Here is a 10434-nt window from a genome sequence, read left to right on the forward strand (position 1 = left end):
GACCCTAGAAACTATGAAACTATGATACTTGCCCTGGGACAGTGGGCCTGGCCAAGGTTTGCTGAGAGACAAGGCACACAAATTTGAACCAAACCCATTGTCTGCCTTCAGCCTAAGGGCCTTGTTACAGGTTGCACTTCGAGCTGCTCAAATGTTGCTCGTGTTAGTGTTAGCTCCAGTCTGCAGCAGTCCAACTTAAAGCTAAAAACCTCTGACCAACCCCCACCTGCACAGCAGTGACTTGGCACTAGAGGCAGGCAGGGGGCTTGCCTGGGAGCTGCAGCTGTGAATTGTCACTGCAGGACTCGTGAGCCAGGGCAGGCTTCTATCCCAGCTGTAGGTAGACCCTGGGTATAAGGGATTGGTTGGGGTAGGGTGGCGGTAAGGAGATGAAACTGAGAGGCAGAGATAGGGTTGCCAACTCTACTGAAGCTATTTTTCAGTAGGGGTATTTTCCCCTTAAACAGAGTTCAAGGAGTGGAAAGTTTGTCTGCATAGCACAGGAAGGTGGGGGCATCCTGGGATGCTGGGAGACAGCAACTTGGGCTGCTCATCTGTGGTGAGGGGCCATACATTAATAGAACATGAGCTGGGTAACACGGATTGGAGAGAAACCTGCCCTGGAGTAGCATAACTTCAAGCCCCATTATGAGTGCTTAAAACTAGTTTCAGGTGTTAATGTGAATAATCCAGGGGTTAAGAGCTCCAGGAGCCGCCTACGATAAATGTGCAACCAGGCCCTCAGAGCACTGTATTTCAAGCAGGACTGAAAAACTGTTAATTGTCTATGGGCTACCAGTAGGAACCCAAGTTGAGTATGAAGTAAGGTCAGAAACTCTGAAAGGATTGGTTTTGTTTAAATAGGGTAAGGCCAAGATTTTGTTTGAGTCCCAAAGTGGAAGTTAACAGTGCTTCAGAGAGAGGAGACAAGATCTGGAAAGGTTGCCAGAGGGAAAAAAAGGCAGAACTTCGGCTGAAAACATTTGTGGATCTGCTCTCCTTAGGAGCAGCCACTTCAATTCTGCGTGACTTGGGTTTACCTCTCCTGGGTTTTTGCTTGTGGAGGTAGGAATCCTTTGAATTGATGAAAGCCCTGAGAAAGGGAGTAAAAGACAAAGTTCAGCCCCAAATTGTCAAGAACAAAGAAGTGGAAGAGCCTAGACCTCTATCTAACCCTGGGTAATGTTTTTATACTTGTGAAGAACTAAGAAAGGGACCAAAACTAACAATTCTCATCCACACTTCAAAGAGAGTCTGTGGTTAGGCATCTAAATAAGTGCCGGTATTTTAAAAAATGCTGAAAACCCCACAACACCCATTACCTTAGGGCAGAGCCATCCAACTTCTAAGCAGCTGGGGGCAGCTCACCCCTCAGGCCACACTAGCAGAGGCAACACCCTCATTGCACCCTCTACCCCCACTGCATCATGTGCACAGGTGTCCTCCCTCCGCCCCCACTGCACCAACACTCCTCCACCATTCATGCAAGGTGCCAGCCTGTTCCACCATGCACTCAGGTGTCCTGACTCACCCTTAGCTCCCTGGCCACAAGTTCCCCAGCTACACTGTGCCACTCAGGCACCCTAGGCTGCAGGCTCCCTTGCCACTGAAGGCTTTGTCATGCTTCACTATCCTACACCCCTGGGATAAGGCCAGAGGCAAGCAGGGGAAGAAGGGAGACAAGGAGTCTGGAACCCCTGGCTTCTGCTGCAGTTGGAGCACTGAGGGGAGCAGTGGCTAGGTGGGAACCCAGAGGCCAAATTTTAACTCCTCACGGTCTACTATTTGGACATCCTGCCTTAAAGTGTAGTTCTCCTCTGAAAAGCAACTCTAAAAATTGAATCATGTATGCTGCCTCTCTCAGTGATGATTAAACTAAATCGTCTTAGTGTTCATGCAAAAACAGTTCTTTCCTAACTGTCCATCCTATGAACTAGAACCTGGAACATTTAGCCTAGCTGGTTGGCGCATTATGCTAATGACACTAAGGTCATGGGTTTGATTCCCTAGTTGGAGTAAATCAGTGGTTTTCAACCCTTTTTTCATTTGCAGACTTCTAAAAAATTTTGACTGGAGATGTGAACCCCTTTGAATTGTAAGTGTGGGTATTCACATACTTTTGCTTGATCATGGCCATCCTTCACAGATCCCTTAAACATAGTCTGCGGGCCCCCAGGAGTCCATGGACCACAGGTTGAAAACCACTGAGCTAGATGATCTCATGAGGTCCCTTCCAATCTTACTTCTCTGTGATAACTGTGAATCTCAACAATAGTAACGTCCATAATGGAAAAGCAAATACATATATCTCTGAAGATGATTCCACTTTGCTTTGTAGATTTTTACTTCAAGTTTTAATTTTGGTATCAAAGTGTAGATGACAGAACAGATGTAGGAACCTGAAGAAATGATTAGACTCAAGAGCTGGTTATATAGATGTAAAGTTGGCCAGTCCCATCCATCCTTATGACATCACAGAATTCTAGAGCTGTTACCACCAATCACAGCTCTACAGCTGGCTGGAGAAACCTTCCATAGGTGAGGTATTGCCTAAGGTAGTAGAGCTGAGTTTTAATGAGCTTTCTGGCTGTAATTTATAACATATATTGTGTGAAATCCTGGCCCTTATCAAAGTCAAAGGCAAACCTTCCATTAGCTTCTGTAAAGCCAGGTTTAATCCATTGTTTGTGGGTGCAATTTTCTTTTGGCCTTTTCCATTTCTGGAGTGTTTATTTTCTTGTCATTTTAATCTTCAGCAGTTTTCCCCCACCCAAACAAGAGAGAAAAATTGTTCAAATAGTCTCAACATTTTAAAGGGATCCTAAATAATAACTACAAGATCATAAAAGACCCTATGATCATAAGCCAATATCCACAGTTTGAAAAATAACGACAACAAAATAGCAGACCAGTGTGCCCAACTTGAACAATCCCTGAAGTCCTTATGATGACAAATCAGAATATTCTCAGCTCTTACAACAAACTGTATAATGACTAACCAGTGCATGCAAGCCCCGTGTTTATAAGAAACCCTGCAAAATACATATACATGTAAACATAGTATAAGCAGCACAATACTCCTGGAAAGCCAGTACAGAGCCTTTGACTCATGCAACCTCTACAATAACAAATTAGAAGACACTGTACCAGGACTACAGGAGCAGAAATAGAGTCTCTGATGTCACACACAGTTTATGATGTCACCAGATACCTATTATGAACTGAGGTGCAGAAGTGGCCCTGCTCAGAGTGTCCCTGCCCTCTCTTCCTCACAGACTTCAGGCAAAAGCAGGGGCAAGGGAAAGGACAAATTGCAGCTAGGCAGAGAACTACAGAATTTCTTGTGTGCATAAATGCAAACAACATCAGAAAGATGAGATGTTAGCAATGCAGGTCTTCCTCGTTGTTTCTGGTGAGTACAAATTTTGCTGCCTCACCCTCTTTCCCAAAAATAACTTATGATATGGGACAGGAAAATGCCCCCTTCCCTCCATCCTTACTCATTGCAAACCAAAAGCCTGAGGCACTTAAATGAGAAGGAGAAAACAGGATTACTTACCAATTATTTGAACGCTCTCTGTTTCAAACTGGATATACAGAGCACCAACTCATTAGATACCTTTCCTCCCAATGGCTTAACTTGCCCACTTGTTGACACATAACCCTAACTAAAGCAATTTTTGAATCTTGGCTTTTTTCAGACAGCCGAAAGAGACTAATCAGTAGAGGAAAAACTGCAGGTGGCTGGGTTAGAGCTTACTCTGGATTAGAGAGAAGCTAAGAGTGCCATCTATTGTCAAGGTTGCCCACAACTTGCCAGAAAATGCTGTTTCTGATTGCTTCTAATGTTGACAAACTTAAATAATTTGGATAACATTTTATAGGCCAGATACTTGCCTGAAGTTGACTTTTTAAAAATTTCAACCAAAACTGTTCATCCATTTCCAAGAACGAGCCTAGATAAAAATATATAGCCCATGCCAAACACTGGAAATGATACAAAAATATATAGCACATGCCAAACATTTCCAGTGTCCTATGCCTTGGAAAAAGTACTTGAAACTTCATACGGCTTTTTATGAGGGCATTATTTTTTACCTACAAAATCCATCCAAATTAGACCAAGCTATTAGGGTGACCATCCATCCCTAATTGAGTGGGACAGTCCCAAAATGTAAACATTAAGTCCTGGTCCTGGGCTCAGTGACTCCAGGACAGCATTTGTTCTGGGTTCTCCTTGACACCGGTCCTATGTGTCACCCCCCAGCCTTTAGGGTTCTGTCCCCATAGCTGCACATGTCATTCAGAGATGTCACAAGGTCCATCAGACCCCAGCATGCGCCAGAAGGATGAACCCACCCTTACAATGCCCCCCCCCCGGGGAAAGCAGCACCCCCTCTCCTATTGTGTGTGCATGTGCAGGGCTGGAGGAGCAGGGTGGCTGGCTCTCCGTGCTAGCCACCCACACCCTGCCAGTGCCCTTCATCACCCCCTGCCCTGCGCTCACGTCTCGTTGTTCCTTCAGGTGGTGCCAGTATATAATACCCCCTCTCCTGATTTTTTTAAATTATTTTTTTTTGCATTTTGAAAAGGTGGTCACCCTACAAAGCTATGCATCTTTTCAGAGGAGATAAATACTATTCACTCATGCTTAGCAGAGGCTTCAATTTTAGCAGCTAAATCTCCAAGGATTCTGTCCTTGAGCATGTTCACATTTCTTCCAGTCCCTACATGCTAACCAGACAATGCATGTGCAATCTTTACAGAGTGACTGAGCATGGTCCCCCCAGCCTGGGCCTTATGGGGAAAACTGGATACTGTCTGTAATGGCTAATCCCAATCGTTAAAGCCCAGGCAGACTCTGTCTTCTCTTCTGTTAATAATCCCCTGATACATGGAGAAAGAAACAATCCAATTTAAATGCGGAGGGGTCAGGAAAGAAAAGGAGCAGGTTAAAGTAAGGAGTCTGGGGAGACTGGGAATGGAGACAAGGAGATGGAAACTAAGTTTAGAGCTGGAAGAGGGAAATGGAATTGGTTTGACAAGAAGACTGCAAGCTGGGAGTGGGAGACTGGGAACAGAGCCCGAGAATCAGTTGCCTGATGGCAGCAACAGAGAGATAAGATGAGGAGCAAGGATAAAGGGAAGACTGGAATGGGTAAACATGGAGATGGTACGAGGGAGTGGGAGGGAAAGGAAGCAAGTGAAGAGAAAGGACTCTGACCAGGAATTCAGGTCTGGGAGAAAACTGGGACTGGCTTGGCAGATCAATTGGGATAAGAAGCAAGGGAGGGAGAAATGGAAGATCTGGAGATTAAATGAGGAGCCTAATGAAGACTGGGGGAAGGGGAGAATCAAACCAAATGAGGAGCCAATATGGAGGAACTGGTACTGACTGGATTCAGAATAGGAACAAGGATAGGGACTTGTTGTGACAAAGAGCTTCAAGAAGTTCAGAGAAGGTTTCACACTCCACATGCAGCCCTTCAACTCTCTCCAGTGTCCATGTTGCTTAGGGTCGGAAGGGACCTAAACAGAGCACCAGGTCTGACCCCCCCCCGCCCTCGACAGGAACGAGTGCTGGGGTCATAACACCTCAGCCAGAGCTGTCCAATGTAGGGACACTCATCATCATAATGAAGGTGCACACCCAAAACATTTAAGTGTCCATGCAGTGGCTGACTGCAGCAGGCTGTTGGGCTGTGTTCCCTAGAAGCTTGCTAGCTCCATGGTTGCATCTGCAGCTTCTCATTTCCTCCCTTCTCGTTTGTTTTTTCATTTGTTCATTTTTGCAGTATTCTTAAACTGGTGTTCCTCTGCCAACTCTCAGAATAAGGACCCACCCAGAACAGGGACACCACTTTCAAAAGAGGAGTATGTCCTGTTCTTCAAACCCCTTAATCCACCTCACCGAGCCAGTGCCATCTGTCTCATGCGGGCTTTGTATGGTTGCCAGAATCCCTTAATCAAACAACTGGATGAGTATGAAAACCACGGAGTCATTCCTCAAGGTAAAGCTGACCATGGCATCCAAAAATAGGACTGGGGTCTGAACCATATGAAAGCGTGACTGATCAATAAGAGATGGAGAAAAGCCCTCAGAGTCTGAGGAGGAAGCCATCTGCTGATGAAGTGTAAACCTTGGGGATCACATTTTTTTCTCTTCTCTTCCCAATCCTCTCCCCAGAAAACAACCACTTGTGCAGTAGAATGGGATGTTTTAGGATTTTTCTGTTGTTGTTTTGCTTTACTGTTGTTATTGTTTCTTTGAGATTGCGTATGTACATGTTGCAATATTGTCATATTTGAGAAGGCATAGTCAAAGAAGTGAAAGATATACACTAAAACAAAAACACTTATCAACAGAAAAACACTCTGTTTACATACAGCTCTTCCTTGGGAAGAGGATGACAGAATAATCTACCTTTGGAAGTTGTTAGCAATATTGTTTAAATGGCTTCAGACAATGACATGTGATCAGTGGTGGCCTTAGGGTTGTTGGGGCCCTGAGCAAGAGAGTCATTTGGGGCCCCTTAAAGGCTTAATTTTAATGACCTGTAAGCAAGTTGGACATTTTTTGTTTCAATTTTACTTTGCTCTATCCATGAAACTGCAATGAAAGTATCTTAATATTCTTTAGGGGAATTAGAAAAATAGTTCAGTGTTAAAATCCAAATAGAGCCACTTCCTTGCAAAAACTTCACCCCCCAAAAAACTTGGGCCCCCTAAAGTGTGGGACCCCAAGCAGTTGCCCAGTTTTTCCTCCCCTAAGGCTGCTACTGGGTGTGATAGAAAAGAAGTAGAATAGCTAGAAGACCATAATGAGGGATGTAGAAAAGACCAGTCAGTGCTGGGTTTTGTCATGTAGGGTTTGGGGGGTTACTGGAGTTTTCACTGATGAATGGTAATCATCTGATACGGGTATATTACAGAGAGTTAGAGAAAGTACCTGTCCAGTACTGAAGTTTATTATTGAATATATTTCATTATTTGTCTCCCTCCAGGGCCTATCTGTACAAACATACCAGAAATTGCAGTCTCACCAGACTTCTGCACATTTACGTTTTATCGTTGTAATAAGAAAATGTATTTTGCCAAGGTGAGTCTTCCACCTACATCATGAGAAAACTGTCCAGGACAGTAATGCAGGAAATGGTAGGGAACACTAAAGAAAAGAGTAGAGAATGAGGCAAAGGAAGATAGAGAGACCTAAGGTATAACAAAAACCACAAGGGCCCAAGCAACATACAAATCCCACAGACACTATTTAGTGGAGAGCTCTGGAACCATTTGGGAACAGAGGAAAACCCAGCCCCTCACAATTCACTTCTGAAAAGAATGGTGTCACCAGCATAAATTCAGCACTTCAGCCCCAGTCACAATTGAAAATCCAGCCACCATTTCTGGTAAAGGTGAGGCCAAGGTCTCTTCCACAATCTAGGACCCCACTCACAAGAGCAGGGATTACTCGGTATAAATATCCAACCCTGTCCCTAGAAGATGGGAAGGAGACTAAGTGGAAAGGAAAGAGAGAAGGGAGAGAAAACTAAGAAGTCACAAACAGGCAAGTGGTGAAACAGCATAGGAAAAAGGTCAGAAGATCGCTCTGCCTGTCCTCAAATCTATGAGAAAACTCTGCATGTTTAGAATGGGAACACTGTAACTGTGCAGTGTCCACAAACCAGACTGATAAGGGTGCATGGTCTTTGTGCTTTTTGCCTCTCACGATTGCCTCTTTTCTCTCCCATAGAGGGTTGAATGCCCAAAAGAGATGCAAACCACACTTGATAAATCACAATCCCCAAATCAAAAAGTGATCGCCAGTGTCAACCCTGTGTCCATAAAACCACCCCCTATACAGCCTTCCACCACCACTGCCACCACTACAAAATCAGCACCTCATCCTAAAATAGGATCACCTACACCAAAGTCCATTCTGAGAATATTCCTCGTCTCCGCCTTCATACCTCAGAGCATAGATCAATTAGTGGGCACAGTAAAACACTCCCCTATTAATGGAAACAGAAAGGAAGTTGTGAGTAGACAGCAAAACGGTGCACAGCCCAGCTCCAGAGCATCCCACCTGCACACCACTGACCTGGAGGACCTCTACCAGAGACTACAGGACCCTGGGGTGCAAAAGTTGATGAAGACAATGCAGCTGCAGCTGACCAAATTGGCAGAAGTAGGAGAGGAAACATTGCAGGGTACCTCTTTAAAGCTGTTGAAGGCACTGAACCATGCAGGCATGCATCAGAATATCAACCCAGGACGGAAATGAGCATTGGGAGAAAGCAGCCGTGAAGCTGTCATAGATGTTCTATATACAGTCTGGAAGGGGAGGATGGATAAAGTGACTCAGGTTGCCTATTTGGGTTTGTACCCTATATTAAAAATAAACACTGCATTCTAAGCAAAAGACAAGGGTCTGGTGTGTGATTCAGTACATACCTCAGGAAGAAGACAGGCCTTTCTTCTCCAAGTATAGATTTTTCCACCGGCACCATGAACAAGTATCAGAACTTTCCTCTGGAAAAAAGAGAATATTAAAATACAAATAGAAAGTATAAATACAGTGAATTGATATTCATTTTAATAAGTTGCATCTACCTCAGGTAACTGTCAAATTTCCAAAATCTTTTGCTGTAGTGACTGGAAATGGAATTATACTCCATTCATAAATCTGCAACCACAGTTCTCTTAAGAGATGTGGAGCTAGCTTTTCACATTGCAATCTGAGTGGAGTTTGTCACAATCCGTTACAGCTTCCTGAGTCTCCACACAGCAGCAATTTAGAGCTGTTTGGAGGCGAAAGGGTTTTATTGGAGTTGAAAAATGTCTTTGTGTATATATTAGGGGACAGAATATCATATTACTAAAGGATTACATTGAAAACATGAGATAAATGAAAGTTCTTAATCCATTTCCAGATTTCAGTTCTTCCCCTAGGATTCACCTCAATGAATGCACAAGTGAGAACTACAAAATGCCTTGTTCACACTAGGATGTTACTGTGTACTAATTAAGGAAAAAAAGACCAAAAATCTTTCCCTTTCCTAGCCACCATTAGTTCCCAAATTGTCCTGGGGTCACTGATAGCCCATGTGTTCCCACTGTCTGCCACATCCCCATCCCCAGAGGTGCACATTAGCACATTAATCTTCAGCAGTGCAGACCAGGCAAATGCTACCTGGGTACACAGTGTCAGGGTACTCTGGAGAGCTGCCATTTTCTACATTTGACAGCTGGGCATTTATTTCCACCTATTTGCATGGGTATCAATTGGGTGTTTGCACTCACTGTCATTTTGGCAAGCACAGCTTAAGTCAAACAGCAGCCCTATCAAGCAGGCAGGTTTTCATGCCATTCCTCTCCCACTTAGCCTACTCCCTCCCTTGGCCACCCACCCACAGGGATAAACCTCCTGGTCAGTCCCTGCTCCGGGACCTAACGTCCACTTGCCCTCCTTGCAGCTCCTGAATGTACCATCAGAGCTGGGATTGTAATGATCTTTCTGTATTTCAAGCAAGAGCACCACATCTCTATCCCAGGCTGCATCCTCTGCACTAGACAAGGCCTGTATAGTTTCTAGTCCTGCTAGCAAGTTGAAGAAAACATTTTTTTTCTTTCAGTTACATAACTTATCCTTTTAAATAGAAGACAAAAATCAACTCTTCCACATACCTGCCTCTAATGTGACCGGGTCAGAAGCTGTGGATGGTTCATACTGCTAGTTGGGTAGCTGCATTCTCCTGGTCTTGCAGTAGGAAGCCAGCCTGTGACTTCTGTTCTCAATCAGAATTAGGTGGAATCAGGCAGCTTCATTCTTTTTGTCCCTCTCAAGACATTTGCCAATGGCAACAGCCTTCCTGATCAAGTGGAAAGGTCTGGGGAAGTCCTTTGGATTTAAGGACCCTCCAGATTTGGTTGCCAGTGACAAAAAAGCAGAACCCAGGCGATACCAGAAGACTCCCTCAGGATGACCCAGATTTGTGAGGGAGTCAGAGCTTGCCGCTCTGTTCTTTGACACCACCAGAAGTAAGTTTTCATCAGGTGAGCACACTGCAGTGCTGGGGCAAGGCCAACTGCCACAAACCCTTCCTCAGAGCATGCATGCACTAGTGCCCAAGATGCAGTCCCAGGCCAGCACCAGCCTTCAGGCAGCTCAGAATAGCAGGATCCCCCTCTCTGGCAGAGCCCACATATCGTGGGCGACTGGTGTGTCCTGATCCGGGGGGGCACCAGTGGCCAAGATAGGGGAGGTTCCCAGTAGCCAATTGCCAACTGGTGAGGTGCTGGTGGCAAACCTGGAAGGGCTGCCACCACTTCTCTCAGCACCTGTGTTAGAAATATTATTAAAAATGCATTATCAATAGCTGTTAGCTCCCATCAATAGTGTTGTCCTCTGAATAAGCACAGCTGCCAGCCCTCCTT

The 10434-nt window shown here is 44.8% G+C and overlaps 1 protein-coding gene and 1 pseudogene across 3 annotated transcripts in view; one reads left to right on the forward strand and one right to left on the reverse strand.

Annotated features, from left to right (window-relative positions):
* LOC109316480 (acrosin-binding protein-like) overlaps positions 1–8421 on the forward strand; it is a 9273-nt gene extending 852 nt beyond the window's left edge. The window contains exons 2-5 of one of the 3 annotated variants that reach the window (XM_019544609.1): positions 2373–2538; positions 5796–6011; positions 7005–7099; positions 7751–8421. In XM_019544609.1, the coding sequence (XP_019400154.1) occupies positions 5933–6011; positions 7005–7099; positions 7751–8281 (705 nt within the window). In that variant the 5' untranslated portion in view covers positions 2373–2538; positions 5796–5932 and the 3' untranslated portion in view covers positions 8282–8421. Of the gene's footprint in view, positions 1–2372; positions 2539–2590; positions 3413–5795; positions 6012–7004; positions 7100–7750 lie in introns of those variants that run through there. The other 2 variants (XM_019544606.1, XM_019544607.1) reach the window with 2 other exon arrangements.
* A 1214-nt stretch (positions 8422–9635) lies between these two features.
* Positions 9636–10115, reverse strand: LOC109316481 (annotated as a pseudogene).
* Positions 10116–10434: the final 319 nt, after the last annotated feature.

The sequence above is a fragment of the Crocodylus porosus genome, unplaced genomic scaffold (genome assembly GCF_001723895.1).
Source record: "Crocodylus porosus isolate Cpor-Errol unplaced genomic scaffold, CroPor_comp1, whole genome shotgun sequence".
In the NCBI taxonomy this organism is placed as follows: domain Eukaryota; kingdom Metazoa; phylum Chordata; order Crocodylia; family Crocodylidae; genus Crocodylus; species Crocodylus porosus.